Source organism: Schistocerca gregaria, chromosome X (genome assembly GCF_023897955.1).
Source record: "Schistocerca gregaria isolate iqSchGreg1 chromosome X, iqSchGreg1.2, whole genome shotgun sequence".
NCBI classification, from domain to species: domain Eukaryota; kingdom Metazoa; phylum Arthropoda; class Insecta; order Orthoptera; family Acrididae; genus Schistocerca; species Schistocerca gregaria.
Window position 1 is genome coordinate 20,674,089 of NC_064931.1, and position 16,707 is coordinate 20,690,795.

The window sequence follows — 16,707 nt, forward strand, 5'->3', positions numbered from 1 at the left end:
TTGTTGTCAAGTCACTTGTTAAATCCATCCTAAAATATTAATCAAGTGTGTGGGGCCCATATGAAATAATGCTGCTGCTGCTACTACTACTACTACTACTACTACTACTACTACTACTACTACTAAGTTGGCCACATGAACTTAAGTCCTTCATTGCCTCAATCTTCAGCCACTTCCATTTTTCTCTGCTGCTGGCCAGGTTCTAGTGGGTTCCCTGGGTCTCCATGTCTTCCTTGAATCCAGCCATCCACCTCAATTTTGGTCTACCAAGGGGTCTCATTCTCTGTGGCTTCCCTTTCAGCACTGTCTTCAACATCATGTCTTCACTTGTCAGTCATTGTCCCACCCATTCAATTCTTCTGCTCTTTATTACAGTGGCCACATCTGGTTCATTAAACAAAATGTGAATTTCCTACTTCTAAAAATTCTGTTTTCTGATACAGGTCTGAATATTTTTCTTAACACATTGTTTTTGTAATAGATAATTTTTATCTCCATCTTCTTGCTCAATTTCCAGGTTTCGGCCCCATAAATTAATACTGGTGACACAGTTTTCTTGTACATGTTGAGTTTGTTGTCTGCTAAATAGTTAAGTACTGAGTAATTTGCCAACTGAGAAGAGACACTTCTCTGCAGATTTTATCCAGTTCATTATCTCCTCTTCGATGTTGTTCACACTGATATTACTTCCTAGATATCTGAGGGATCTAGGCTTCATAAATTCTATATCTGGTATTACTAGTGATCACTCAGTTTCCTCTTCATAGTTTCTAGTTACAATCACATAATATGTTTTATCTTGATTGAGCCTTAGATCCACTTTTTGTGCCTCCTCTATTAGCGCTTTAGTTGTTCATATTTGGACAAACAGGAAATATTGAATGTAAACATAGAAGGGTGGCAAGAATCATCACATTTGTTTGACTCTTGGGAGTGTGTGTTGGAGATGCTGAAAAACTGAATTGGCAGACACTTGAACACAGGCACAAATTATCCAAAAAAAGGCCTACTTACAAAGTTTCTGGAACCAGCTTCAAATGATAAAACTAGTAATATGCTACAACTCCCTATGTATCATTCCCATAAGGATTATGAGGACAAGATTCGATTAATTACAGCACACACACAGGCTTTTACACAGACATTCATCCCACACTCCATATGTGAATGGAACAGGTAGATGCCCTAATAACTGGTACAACAGGAAGTACCATCTGTCAAGCACTTCATAGTGAATTGTAGAGTTTGGATGTATATGTAGATATTGATGCAGAATGGTGGGTCAGCACACATCACTCTCGATATGAATGTGGAGTCAATTTTCAGTTTATTCAGTGCTTATTCTCCCAACACAGTCACCTGTAATCTCTCTAGTGATGTGCAGGAAATATGCCAGATCAATTATGAAATTAATGTTGAAACAACAAGGTTTGACTAATAAATGTTTTTTGACTACTACAAGCATTTAGAGACATAAAATTTCTCTTACAAACAGCCAGAGTATGCCTATACTAAGAATATACATACTTTCCAGGAAAGAGTAAAAACTCTGGCAAAGGAGAACTTGCATCCTAAAATAGTTCAGAGAAAACATTAACATTGTTCATATTGCTAAACTGCATGTCTAATTCACATCTCCATGTGTGACGAGATATTTGATTTGAAGAATATTAAATGTAATTACTTTACCATAATTAGCAGAAAATATACACTAGTGGGAAAAAATTGCAACACCAAGAAGGAGTTGTGTGACAAAAATTGAAACTGGTAGGTGTGTTTCTACACCTTGAAGATGATGTCTATTCAAATTTCACACCTGTTGCACAAGAGTGACACTAATAGTGCCCCTATGAGGCTGCAAATCAAGTTTGCCTTAAATACATGCTGTAAAAGTCGTGAGCATTAGTTACCTTTGTGACTGGATGTGGTGAGTTGATGTTAGTCAAGAATGCCTTTAAGGTGAGAAAGACGCCATTGTCAACACCTCACTGAGTTTGAATGAAGTCACATAATAGGGCAACAAGAAGCTGGATATTTCTTGTACAATACTGCTGGAGGACGTGGCAGGAATGTAACCACTGTACATGATTACTGGCAGTGATTGTTATGAGAACATATAGTCACAAGAAGACTGGGCTCTGGAAAGCCATGTGTCACTATCAATAGGGAAGTTCATCATGTTCAGCGTATGGCTCTGGCACTTTGTACTGTATCTGCAACAGCAGTTTGAACAGCAATTGGCATCACAGTGACACAATGAAACGTTACAAATTGATTACTTCAAGGTCAGCTCCAAGCCAGATGCTCTGTAGTGTGCATTCCACTGCCAGCAAACCACTGTCGTCTGCGACTTATGTGGTGTCAAGCGAGAGAACATTGGAGGGCAGGGTGGAAGTCTGTTGTGCTTTCTGATGAAAGCTCATTCTTCCTCGATGTCAGTGATGGTCTTGTGTTGGTTAGGAGAAGGCCAGTTACAACCAACCTGCCTGCGTGTTAGGTACGTTCAAGCTATATCTGGAATTATGGTCTGGGGTGCAATTTCCGTATGACAGCACGAGCACTCTCATGGTTATCCTACACATCCTGATTGAAAATTTGTATGACAATCTGGTGCTTCAACCTGTTGTGCTGCCATTCATTAACAGCATATGAAGGGCTGTTTTGCAACAGGATAACGCTCACAAACATACCACTGTTGTAACCCAAAATGCTCTACACATTGTCACATGTTGCCTTGGCATGCTTTATCATCAGATCTGTCTCCAATCGAGCACATATGGGACATGATTGGATGACAACTCCAGCATCATCCACAAACAGTATTAACTGTCCCTGTATTGACCGACCAAGTGAAACAGGCATGAAACTCCACCCCACAAACTGACATCCAGTACTTGTGCAACACAATGTATGCATGCTTGCATTCAACACTCTAGTGTTTACATTGCTTATTAATGTATCAGCATTCCACATTTGGAATGGCTCATCACACATTTTCATTACCCTGTGCTCTTGCAATGTTAATCACTTAAATATGTTACCTAAATATATCTATTCTCGAAATTTCACTACTCTACATTAATTATTCTTTGATGTTGGGATTTTTTCTGTCATTATAGTTCTTTTTATATACAAAACATGATAACTAAATATAATCAATTACTGTAATTAAATCAACTCAATCAATTTTTTAACAAAACTTCCAAAAAAATAAATTTTCTCCATTGTGTGTAATATAACAATCTAATTTACACTATTGAAAGAAACACTGATACAGTTAAAAAGATACTAACCTGCATACCAATCACTGCATAGATGAAGAACAGCATCACTATGAGCAATGCAACATATGGTAATGCTTGGAATGATTTTATAAATGTCCATAGCAAAGTGCGTATTCCTTCTCCCCTGCTCAGAAGTTTCACCAATCTCATTACTCGGAAGAGACGGAAGAAATTAATGGATATCATTCCAGAACCAGGCTGTATCAAAACCATAAAGTCAGTTTAAAAAGATCAACACAGGCTTTTAAAGAAATCATATGAGAATACTGACAAGTGTAGATCCCATTTCGTTGAATCACAAACAAAGAAAAATTAAAACTGTTAGTAAAATAATAATGCAAACTCTTTAGAAATTCACATGGGCTGTTTCTGAAACCACAAAAAAATTTGTTATTTGTACACTAGCTACTCAAATGGCAAACCATTTCCACACTACATGCAGCTGACTGATAGGAAAAGAAAAAGAGTACATTCTCTCTCTCTCTCTCTCTCTCTCTCTCTCTCTCTCTCTCTCTCTCTCTCTCTCTCTCTCTCTCTCTCTCTCTGACCAAAAGCTTGAGAGATGAAAATATACCACTAAGTGAAGATTGTTTGTCAGTGTTTTCCAATTTTGAAGTAAAACAGGATTTCTTAGGTCATGAAGTGTTTTTGCAAGATGGATATCATTGCAGAGTAAAGTTAAGTTTTAAAAGCTGGAGGAACAAAAATAAATTCCAAAAGTTATTAAGCTCCAAGCAGAATTTATAAATGAATAAAGGATGCTCCATCTAATTATTTGTAATCCATTTGGAAGAGGTATAGATGAATTCCCAGTCTTATATTTTACAAAGATTACAATACTTACAGTAAATACCTCACTTTCCGTATTTGTTTCAAAAAGTTTTGGAATGTGTCTAGCTGTTCATCTAACACTGAAGGATGATACATAAACAATGATAAAGTGAAAAATACAATCCAAATTTAAGGTAAAATGCTGACTGGTGGATAAGCATATAAAAAAAAAGAAAAATAGAGGGGACGGATTTCTATGCTGTCAACCTTCCACTCTTTTTTATAGTACGAAGAGCCAAGTTTTTGTGTGTGTGTGTGTGTGTGTGTGTGTGTGTGTGTGTGTGTGTGTGTGTGTTTGTGTGTGTGTGTGTGTGTGTGTGTGTGTGTGTGTGTGTGTGTGTGTAGGGGGCAGGGGGCATTTTCATCTCTGGAGCAATAGTTCCAACAAAGCTTATAAAATAGCTCGGCAAGCAAGTATCCCCAATTCTTATGTACATATTCACCAACATGAACTTTGACTGAATGGTGATCTAACCTATCACCCTTTCACACCATTCACATACATACATAGAGATGAAAAATCATGTGCTTATGTCAGAACAAGGTTACGCAGTAAAACCACAGTAGTAATGAATTGTGTAACAATAATCAAGAAAAAAGTGTAATTAGGAATTATTTGCAAATAAATTATGTCAAGTCAGAAGGTTACACCAGATTGGATGTGTGAAACAAGTGCAGTCTATACTGTGGGTTGCAGTGTCACTACCCGGTATTTTATGAGGCATTATTCTGTATTCTGTATTCCAGGTATTCTGAGGCAGAGTCATGCACTTGTCATCGCTGAAGTCCGATGCCACTACCATGATGCCAGGGCCATACTGGACAGTGAGACGACTGGGCATCACCAGCAGCAGCCACAAGATAGAGACAGGGCTATGCCTGCTGCTGCCGAGACTAGGTTCCTCACAGGACTTGGTGCCACAGCATCGACAACTTTCTGTCTGCACCTGCTGCTGCCCACACTTAGTTTCCTGGATGTAGTAACACAGCACCATCCACTGTGTGGCTCCTGCCAGGGAATAGTGGGTTGAATGCTGTGCACAGCAGTCTCCACACGTGACCACACACTACAGCTGTGGTCATGTGTGGAGACAAGGGTCTATCCATCCCAGGTGCCATCACCAATGGAACAGTAGCTCACCACTGGTGCTGTGGCCATGGCCTGCAGTGACAGCACTGTGGAGTACCTATGCAACCTTTCACCAGGGCCAAAGCCACCACCTTTATAGTGGTGCAGGCCAGAGACAATAGGATGAAGCACAATCTGCCTTGCTAGTCATGATGAAGCATCTACTGGGACTGAATAAAAGCCATATTGTCCATAGCAGTTCCACTGAGTCCTCCAGCCTGTCACCACCACCACTCACCTGTCTAAATGTAACCACTCAATTCAGGGTGGTGTCAGGGAGTAAACATCACCACAGTAAACAGCGGAGGGTGTACCACATCCAAAGTGTGATGTCTGATCCACAGCTCACCATTTCTTTATGTGGTGTGAGTGAGACTATCTTCTTCTTTTATGCTGACATTTGTGGGGTCAAGAATTAAGGGGCATAATAATAGTAGGGTTACTTTTGTAAAACCAGGAGAGCTGGTATACTTATCTCAGTTTATGTGGAATTCAAAAGATGAGTGGTTCGTACTTGTGCTTTGTACATAGTGCAATTTGCTTGGGTGTTCTGTCCCTTGTGCTGAATCTGTAGCAGTTGTTTGCTTTACATGTAATATTTTTGGGCTCATGGATAGACACTGCAGTTAAATCCAGGTGGCTCGTGATTAGGCAAAAGAAGTAGTTTGGTAGTATAGGGAGTCACAGAGTGTTCTGTCTGGGTTACTGGTGGATTATCATTCCTGTGTTGTTCTGGGTTCTTAATTCTGTCACAAAAGTGAGTAATGATAATGCAATGGTAAATTAGATACACAAGGTGTCACCAGTGAAGAAGCTATCAAGTCATTGGTGAATCAGGTAGCTTGATTAAGGGTAGATAAAGTGGTTTCAGATGGTAAAATAATGGAGAAAAATGAGGAAATAAAGGTGTTGAAGTCACAGCCTCCAGGAGTGGATCCAGCTGTTGCTAACCTTGTTTCTTCCTTTTCTTGGCAGGTTGTCTGATGATGTGTTAGCATTTCTGGAGAATATTAGGTCATTGGCTGACATAGGGGATAGGTCAGCTAAGAAATTACTGCAGACAGCATGGCTACATTTAACTGGAGATGCACAGTTGTTTGTGCAGTGCTCAGAGGTGCTGCAAAATGCATGGACTTTTTATCAGCACACGTGAAAATTTGATCAAAGACATAATGGAGCATCTGAATATTTTGCACATAGGGTTAGGCAACTGATTTGTACCTACTTGCAAGTTAACTCAGAGTGAGGATGTAAACAAAGTACTGGTACAGGAAGCTGAGCAACGTGAGCTGGTTGTTTGTCTGAGAAGTTTGGCACTCAAGATTTCAAGGAGGGTGTGCATTGGGCCATCTAAAGATCTCCAAGCAGTGTTCAGATTAGCATTGAAAGATGACGAAAACGATGTGTCAACAGGTATAAGGAGTCGAAGATATGTGTTTGTGTCAAACATAACTGTTTTTAGATGTGTGAAGCATGTTAAGAGGCAATCTACCAGCCACCGAGTGGCAACAGCGATAGTGTGGGCTTCCAATGATTTACTGGAAATAGTAGTAGGGGTGGTATGGACCAATGGCAAAGCTATTGGGGTAATGGGAGAGAGAGTCTGGGGAATAAGAAGTACCTGTTAAACTTAAGAGGAAACCCCAGAGGTGCCAAAGTAGTTCCCAGAAAAAATAATGTAGAAAAAATAAATGCAGAACCAGAATGTGCCATAGTGGGTGTGACAGATGGTAGGAAATATAAAGTTCTGTTGGACACAAGCCTCAAGAGTGATAGCAGGTAGGATGCATTGGAATCCACCATGTTACAACATGCATCGAGTAGGGGATAATTATGTATGTCCATTGGGGGCAGTAATGATGAACTTTTTGTTTGAGGTGACCAAGTTTGGGCAATGTGTGGGAGTGGTGTTTCATGTCAATCAGGGCTACAGCATCCTAGGTTTAAATTTCCTGCATCAACATCATGCCACAATTGACCTTCAACAATGTATAGTAGAGTTTAGTGAGAAGATATTCCAGCTAGGGGAGCTGTTATGAATACTGATCTGTTGTGAGGAATGTCTGGTGTACAGGACAATCCAATCAGAGTGTGAACTGTGAACAATGACATTAAGGCCTCAATTGCACGATTATGTGTCGGCTGGCACCAGAAAGTCACTATGGTAGAATGTGGAGCCTGTTTTACCAAGTGATATGTTATGTACAGTGGAACTGTTGTATGATAGTGAGGTATTGGATCCAGTTTGTTGTTTTTGTGAAACCTGGTACTCTAAACATGCAAGAGAGGGACAGAAGCAAAGTAGTACCAATAATTGTGGATAATTTTTGACACCAAGGAGGTTTGGTTCTTCAAAGGAACACTGCTGCCCTCATTGGAGAGCCTGGATGAGGAAGATTGTTGCTCAGAGGTTGTAGCCTATAACAGCACACTAGATGCTACTAGGACTGCATTTTTGGAAAAACTGAAGCATTTGAAGAGGGAAAGAAAGGACATAGATTGAGAAACTTTTGCTAGTCTTTCAAGACCTGCTTTTTCTGCAGGCTGTTCGTTACTACTCAAGTAACACACCACATGATTCCAGCAGGGAATGAAGCACTGATATATAGGAGACTGTACAGAATACCACGATCTCTGCTACCAATTTTGGAAGAATTTATAATCAACAATTGCCTGATGGTGTAACAGAAGAGAGAAGTAGCCTCTGGGGGTGGAAAATGTAGTTTTACCGAAGAAGTATATGGATGACTCAAAGAAAAATCAATTTTGTTGTGACTACTGGCACTTAAATAATAAGACTACAATGGATGCCTACCCAGTTTCAAACATCAAAGAAATGATTGATAATCTTGGGCAATGACGGTACTTCTTGACAATAGGATTGAAGAGTACATACCATCAGTTAGAAGGTCTCCAGAGAACCAAGCAAAAACTGCATTTTCAGAACCTTGGTGACACTATCAGTATACAAAGATGCCATTCAAGTTAAATAATGCACCAGAAACACTCCATAATTTATTGAACAGAGTATTAAAAGTACTGTAACTGACAGTGTCTGGCGTACCTCAACAACATAATCATCCTTTTCAGGAATATGCAGGATTATAGGCAACAACTGAGGGAAATATTTAAGAGATTATGGGCAGCTCATTTGATGCTAAGCACTGAGAAATGTCATTTTGTACTAGGAGAAGTCAATTACTTAGGCCAAGTAATTGTTAATGGATGAAATTAAGACATGATGTTCACAAACTTACACCACATATTGCTCCACCTGCCCTTTTCTGAACCAAATACGCTCTGTGAATGGGAAGTGTTACCCCAGAATAAAATGCCATATGGCATAAACTAATGAAAATAAGCAATGCAGAGCAATTTTCATGTTGGACTACAACTTCTTGCAGGTACTCTTCTAATGGTAAATATATCTGCATTCGGTTTGCTTACATTGCATTCAACATCCTTCACTACCCAGCTAGTACCACCAGCAAGCAGAAATATTTCAGAATTGTTTGTCACATTAGAAGGCATATCATTTATGACACACACACACACACACACACACACACACACACACACACACACACACAGTAGTGGTCCCAGCACTGACTCCTGAGGCAGCCCCCCCCCCCCCCCCCACTTGATCACACCCCTATAAGGCACCACTTCATTACTCTAGAGAATGATGTTTTGCTACTCTTGAAGTGTGAAAGGCACCAACTGTGAGCTAGTCCTATTACTTAATGGTCCCACTTCTGCAACAATATTTTGTGATGAACACAATCAAAAGCTTTAGCTAAATCAAAGAAGCTGCCTAAATGTTTGAAACTTCTTATTTAATCCTAAACTGACGCTTGACAGCAAAAAAATGGAACTGAAATGATTGACTACTCTTATGCATATAGCCTTTTCAGTAACTTTTGCAAACACCAAAGGCACAGAAATAAGTCTAACATTGTCTAAAGTATCTCTCTCTTCTTTTTGAAAACAGTGGTTTCATTACTGATACCTTAGTCATTCAAGAAACTGACCATTCACAAAGGAAAAATTACAGAAGTGTCTAAGCACAGGGCTTACATATGCAGCACAGTGCTTTAATATCCTGTTACATACCTCCACTATATCCATGAGAGTCCTTGGTCTTCAGCAATTTAATTATTGACTGAGTCTACAGCTTGCCAGTATCACAGATGTGTACTAGTCTTGGAAGGCCATTTCTTAAGAGAATTATATTATTTCCTGAAGAAACTAAGATTTTACTTAATTTGCCTACCGTATTCAGAAAGGGATTGTCAAATGCTGTACACATATCTGACTCATCAGTAACAAAAACACTTTACTACATATTGATTTGGAGAGCAAAATTTTCCGCAAGTGATAAAGTGAAAAATAATGTGAAAGTTGTGACTTTTAGTGACATAACACAGCATCATCATTTTTTAAAAAAATATCATTTCAATCTAACCTTGGCCTCGATCTTCACAGTAGATCACACTGCCACCATGAACTCCAGTCACGAAACAGTATAATAATATTGAACAATTATTGAAGAAAAATATATGTGACAACCAAGACCACCTGTGAAATGTGAATATATCTGGTTGCTGTTTTGGAAGAATATGGCCACTCAAATATGTCTTAAGATTTGGAAGTACTATGTGACATAGCTGTCTATTGAGTCCCGGTTGGTTCCGCAACCTTTTTGGCTGTTACTTAAAATATTACTGACTCAGAAGAATATTCTTTATCACACTAGTTTCCCAGACTTCACAGCACATTGAATTTGATATGCAGATTTTCAATGACATTGTAAACCTCTGGTACATAACTAAATCCATCCACCAGATCTTCTAGTAGGAGTGGTATCCACATAATGAAAATAAGCAACAAAAATTCTGATGCTGGTTGATAGTGTGATAAGCATACACTGTTGGTGGCTGAGAAATAACTTTGTGAGAAAGCTGAACTGTCGGAAAGAGAATAAAAAGCTACTCCCAGTATAGTTATTGTAACATTATTATTCCGTTACGTCATGCACATAATACATAAATATCTACTGTTTATGTGGCTGTTCACCTATTATTTCCATCTTCAGCAAGAATCCTAAATGGAACTACTGTTGCTTTTCTCTCAAACTATTTGTTGAAACACTACATGTCAGAAATATAATTTCATCATTTTCCTATGCAAGCAAAAGTGTGTATGCATTTTTGTCATGTTCTCTGTTTACATAATCTGTGTTTGAGATAACTGTGTGGAACCAGAGCAGGATCGAGTACAAATAATGTGAAAAATACTCATTCACCTAAAGATAAACATTTCATCGACTCAAGATATTTTGGTCATGCTCTTTTCCCAACAAAAGCAAATATCTCCTACTTCTAAGAGGAACTGACATGAGTATGGGCTTTCACAGCTGGAGACTATTTCAATAAAATTGTTCTGAGTGTGTAACTGCATCACAAAGAAGGATACCTGCAGCAGTACATCAATAGTTGCATCACATCATGACATGGTCACACCCTCAGAAGAACTTTACTGAAAAGGAATGAACTTGGTCACCAAAGTATGCACTCCGTTACTCTCTCATACCACTCCACAACATGCTAATAATCTACAAACTGCAAATACCACTAGATAGTTACCACACTGTCAATCACATTAGTCCAAAAGGAAGTTTTATTTTGTAAAAAAGGATCACATACGGGTAACAAACATAAAACATACATAGTCTCTCTCTCTCTCTCTCTCTCTCTCTCTCTCTCTCTCTCTCTCTCTCTCTCTCTCTCTCTCTCTCTCTCCTAAAGCAGTTTAAAAGGCAAATCCAGATTCCAGATGCAGTACATTTCACATTTAAATAATTACTACTTTGGCCTTCTCCTTTAATAATTGTTAGACCATCTGGAGTTCCTCATGTCTCCCCTCTGCCTTTGACTGAAAATTTAAGAAACCTCCAATTCTTTTACTGCTCACTGTAATCATAGTTAAATCACTGGTATCACATAATATTTTGTTTATTTAACATAACAACTACAGTATATCTCACCAATGATTAAAGCAGGATTTTAGATTAATCCCATTTAAAAGAAATTATTGACACACATCAACTCACTTGTTGAATTAAAGTAACACAAAGATAGACAGCTTTGAATGTGAAATGGACAGTGACCAAATATTTCAATGCATTCAAAGCAAAATATAAACTTGGTAACACCTCAATAATGTCGGATACTTTTGGAGAAACACTACATCACTAATCAAGTGCAATTCTTCAGGCAAAGTTGTGTAACATCCAGTTCTTTGATAGAATGAAGACTTTAAATGAGAAAATACAATTTTATAATTGTAAATACAGCTCTATTAAATTATGGTCACTTAATTAAACTTTTCAGAAAATTTTAAAGGCACCTCAATATTAACTCTTCAAGTTATTTATGTTTTCTTAAGTTTTTCTTTAATTTCTCCCAATTCCTATCTTCGTATATTCAAGTCTCACTGCTTAAGCAAGCTCCACAGACAAAATATCAGTTATCCTTTGTGACTGATACAGCAAGTTTTTAGAACAAATAACTAGAGATGAAGGTTAGTTATTAACACCCTGTCTCCAACACATCATCAGAGATGGAGCACACCCTCTGATGGGGCCAGTATAATGAAATAAATTGCTTGTAACCTTTTCAAAGAAATCATTCCATGATTTACCTTAAGCCCTAGTGGAACCATGGAGAAGTTAAGTATTGATGCTTGGAAGAGGGTTTGAACCTTGCTCCTCCCAGATTTGACTCCACTGTTTCAACTACTATTTTATTTTGTCATTTTGATTGCTGCCAAGAGGTAGCAAGTTAACAGGTAACAATAGGTTTCTGATACATGCCTTGTAGAATTGTTTGAAGATATCAGACACATTATTTCTATTATATGAGTTCTGCTGACAGTTTACAGAGCAGTAAAAGGGACACTGCTTATTTCCATGGAGAAGGAGGACACCACTTATTTCCATGGAGAAGGAGTACACCGATTTGTATGTGTATTTAAATCCAGAGGACTCCTAATATAAATTTCTATAAATCTCAAATCAACTTTACAACAGTGGTAGAAAACAGCTACAAAGTGTATACAACATGTTCAAATTCCTGAAATGAAACACCAATAGTTCTCCTCTTCCCATACAATGTTAAAAAAGATTTCAAAGCTATTAATGACGATGTAAATAAAACAGAAAGAAACTTCCACATGGGAAAAATATATTAAAAACAAAGATTCCAAGACTTACCAAGCGGGAAAGCGCCGGCAGACAGGCACATGAACAAAACACACAAACACACACACACAGAATTACGAGCTTTCGCAACTGGCAGTTGCTTCGTCAGGAAAGAGGGAACTCCTTACCCTCTCCCTTAAAACCCACATCCTTTCATTTTTCCCTCTCCTTCCCTCTTTCCTGATGAAGCAACTGCCAGTTGCGAAAGCTCGTAATTCTGTGTGTGTGTTTGTGTGTTTTGTTCATGTGCCTGTCTGCCGGCGCTTTCCCGCTTGGTAAGTCTTGGAATCTTTGTTTTTAATATATTTCAAAGCTATTAGAATCATGAGATTATAACAGCTGCAGGTAACATTTCTTGTTTTCCAGGGTTTGATGTATATGAAGATCATAAGAGTACCTACTCATTTAGACCAGCATTGTGGGAGGGGGGGGGGGGGGGGATGGGAGCAGGCTATGATTTTGCTGCAGGAGTTGTCTCTTGTCATAAATGATGTAGAGGAAACTATGGAAAACTAGTTTCAACTCGGGTGTAATGTATCCTTGGTCAACACCCCAGTGGTATCATATTTTACAAACCATATGAAAAATAGAGATGACTAACATTTTGTCTGAGGAGTACTTAGGAGACTAATGGTGACAATCTCTCAGTACAAGAACATGTATTGTAAACTGGAAATATATTTCTTTTCCAACATCTTCAATAAAAATTTCAATAACTAATACCAGTATTTGTACAAAATGAGTGTTAGTGTTAAAAGTTACTTCCATAAAAACCAAAAACTCAGCATTCGCTATAACTTTTACTCACATTCACCTCATCATAGACGATGTCAATAAAGCTGCCTAGTACAATGATGAAGTCGAATACATTCCATGCATCTCCAAAGTAATTCTGAAAATTGTGAATACAGATCTTTTACTCATCTGAAGTGTATTACAGCTACAGTGCAAAATATTTTACAACTGCTAGTTTTTGTTGCAAGCCAGTGTTGAGTATTAACAATACATTTTAAAGCTTACCTTGAATCTGAAGGCAGCTAGTTTGAACACAAATTCCATTGCAAAAACAGATGTAAAAAGCATGTTTAATATATTCAGAGCATTTGTATATGGTTCTGGTTGATTATGGAACTTCATTGCCAATGTAACTGTGTTCATCAGAATAAGTATAAAAATTGCATACTCAAAAGGCTGTGACGTGACAAACCACCAGACTTTATACTGAAGCCTGTGTTTAGGAATGTACCTTCGAACTGGTTTTGCCTTTAGAGCAAATTCAATACAATTACGCTGAAAAAAATGAAGAAAGAATAAGATGTCTGCCAAGTAACAAAAAAAGAAATGAATATTTTGCATTTATACTGAAAAATACACTGTCAGAAAAAAAAAATGCAACCCTGAGGAGGACATGCAAGACATAAATGAAAGTTTGTTGGCACGTTTCAACATCTGAAATTTTGTTCCAGTGGCATAAGAATAACCAAGTTTGCTTTACATATATGCTGTAGTGGTCATGAACATTATTTACCTCTGAGACTGAATGTCATGAGTTGATGGTAGTCAAGAATGCCTTTAAGGTGAGAAAGAAGCCATTATCAACACCTCAGTGAGTTTAAAGGAGGTCATGTAATAGGGCTACAAGAAGCTGGATGTTCCTTCTGTGATACTGCAGAAAGATTTGGCAGTAATGTAGCTGCTGTACACGATTGTTGGCAGTGGTGGTCATGAAAATGTATGGTTGTAAGAAGACCAGACTCTGGATGGTCATGTGGCACTACCAAGTTGGACGGCAACCACACTCATTTTATGGCTCTCGTGCACCATACTCATCTGCAGCAGCAATTTGAGCAGCAGTTGGCACCACAGTGACACAGCAAACTGTTACAAATTGGTTACTTCAAGAACAGCTCCGAGTCAGGCATTGCACAGACACCAAACCACCACCATTTTTGGCTTCAGTGGTGGAAGGGTGGAGGCCTGTTGCACTTTCTGATGAAAGTGGTTTCTGCCTTGGTGCCAGTGACAGCTGTGTGTTGGTTACAAGGAGACCAGTTGAGGGCCTGCAAGCAACCTGTCTGTGTGCTAGACACACTGGATCTACACCTAGAGTTATGGTCAGAGGAGCGATTTTGTAAAACAGCAGGAACACTCTTGTGGTTCTCCCAGGCTGCCTGGCTACCAATTTGTCTGTCAATCTGGTGATTTGACCTATTGTGTTGTCATTCATGAACAGCATTCTATGGGGTGTTTTCCAACAGAATTATGTTTTCCCACACACCACTGTTGCAACCCAACATACTCTACAGTGTGTCAACATGTGCCTTGTACTGCTTGATGACCATATCAGTCTCAAATGAAGCACATACTGGACACGATCAGATGATAACTGCACTGTTATCAAAAAACAACATTAACCATCCCTCTATTGACTGACCAAGTGTTAGAGACATGGAACTCCACCTCACAAACTGAGATCTGGCACCTGTGCCACACAATGCATTCACATTTGCATGCTTGAATTCAACATTCTGATGGTTATACCTGTTATTATTATACCAGAATTCCTCATTTGTAATGGCTTATCTCACACTTACATCACCCTGTGATCTTGTTATGTTAATCACTTAAATATGTTACTTAGACAAACATATTCCCAAAATTTCCTTATTCCTCATTGATTATTTTTGGTGTTGCAGTTTTTTTCTGTCAGTGTATATTCTGAATTGAAGAATTATATTTAATGCCAGATTTTCACATTTAACAGCAGGACTTATTGAGATTAAGAAATAATACTATACTAACATACTGAATCTTATGGCCTTATCTCACATATTTAGCCATTCCTGTGTACCAAACAACTGAAAATGTAACAAATCATCTTCAAACAGCCATATACAATGGAAATTCTATAAAGGTGGAGCTGTCCTCTGTCCAGATCTTGGATTGAATACTGTGTTGCTTTATTATGTATGGACGGATTGGAGGTGGTACACTCTTGTCTTTTTCTGACTTTTGAAATGACTGACAGCCATTTGTAACGGGACGTACAGCTTACTGTAGACTCCAAACCACATTGCATCTTGACATTTTTTACCAACAAAAATCATTGCCAAACACAAAAAATCATACAGCTAGGCCAACAAGGCAGAAGTAACTGCAATCAAATGTCAACACTGCCGGCAAACAGTGGACAAAGTTGTAGCCGCTTGACCAGTGCACACACCCAAAACAAGCATCAGATTCTGGTCAAAGGTCATTTTACTGTTGAGGCAGCTTACATGAATGTAGTACAGCAACTCATGTTTTTAGGGGTTAATTGCACAAACACACAAAATATTTTTGTTAGATACAGTTCCTGCTTTTGATTTCACCACTGATGATTTTGTGAACCTTGTATTGAACAAGCTCCTTTTAAGAAGCTAGAAGACATTTGTAATGAGTGCCCTGATATTTTTTCAGAAGGCCTTAAAAAGCAAGAAACTTCATAGTGTACATCGCATTAACAAAATCACCATGCTCTTGTTTATTTCATGCATGGCCCATACCTTTAGCACTGCATCATACAGTAAACCTCAGTGGAATTGAATCTATATCCTCACAATAAACTCACAGTCTGAATTCAACCCTTAACTGATTCCAAAGCCAGACAAACTCTTCACCATGATATCTAATGGTCAGTATTTTTCAAAAACTAACCTGGCTGAGGCTTATTTGTAACTTCCTTTCAATGAAGAACCACAAAAAGATACTAGTCATCAACACGCTGCATGGTCTTTATACATTTAAGCATGTCGTTTTTAATGGCTCCTTGAATAATTAACAGTATTTTTGGATGTATCAATAATTTTGATGATACTGTCATCGCTGGGGCCATGATGGAGGAGTATTTACAGAACCTATGGCAACTATGTCACATTCAACAGCCTCCGGCCTAAAACATAGTCTTGACAAACCCAAATTCTTCAACCACCAGAATTCTGCCTATAAAGAAGTGTGTAGCAGTAATGACACCACTCCCACATGCCTCAAATTAAAAAAAAAAAAAAAAAGAAATGTACTCCAGTAAATTTATTCCTGGCACTCCAGAGTTTGCATACCCGCTAAAGAATCTTGGGCAGGAAGGCATCCCATTTTCCTGGTCAACACATTCTGAATGGATGTTCCAGACCTTCAAACAGGCCTTATACTCTGTGCCATGCCTG

At 38.5% G+C, this 16,707-nt stretch overlaps 1 protein-coding gene across 18 annotated transcripts in view; it reads right to left on the reverse strand.

The window, feature by feature from the left end:
- The window catches only part of LOC126297395 (muscle calcium channel subunit alpha-1-like), a 1,224,415-nt gene that overhangs the window by 127,525 nt on the left and 1,080,183 nt on the right, over nt 1–16,707 (reverse strand). For 11 of the 18 annotated variants that reach the window (XM_049988154.1, XM_049988140.1, XM_049988151.1 and 8 more), the window contains 3 exons: nt 13,526–13,795; nt 13,314–13,397; nt 3,294–3,482 (listed from right to left, as the gene is read on the reverse strand). In XM_049988154.1, the coding sequence (XP_049844111.1) occupies nt 3,294–3,482; nt 13,314–13,397; nt 13,526–13,795 (543 nt within the window). The remainder of the gene's footprint in view (nt 1–3,293; nt 3,483–13,313; nt 13,398–13,525; nt 13,796–16,707) is intronic. The other 7 variants (XM_049988156.1, XM_049988157.1, XM_049988153.1 and 4 more) reach the window with 1 other exon arrangement.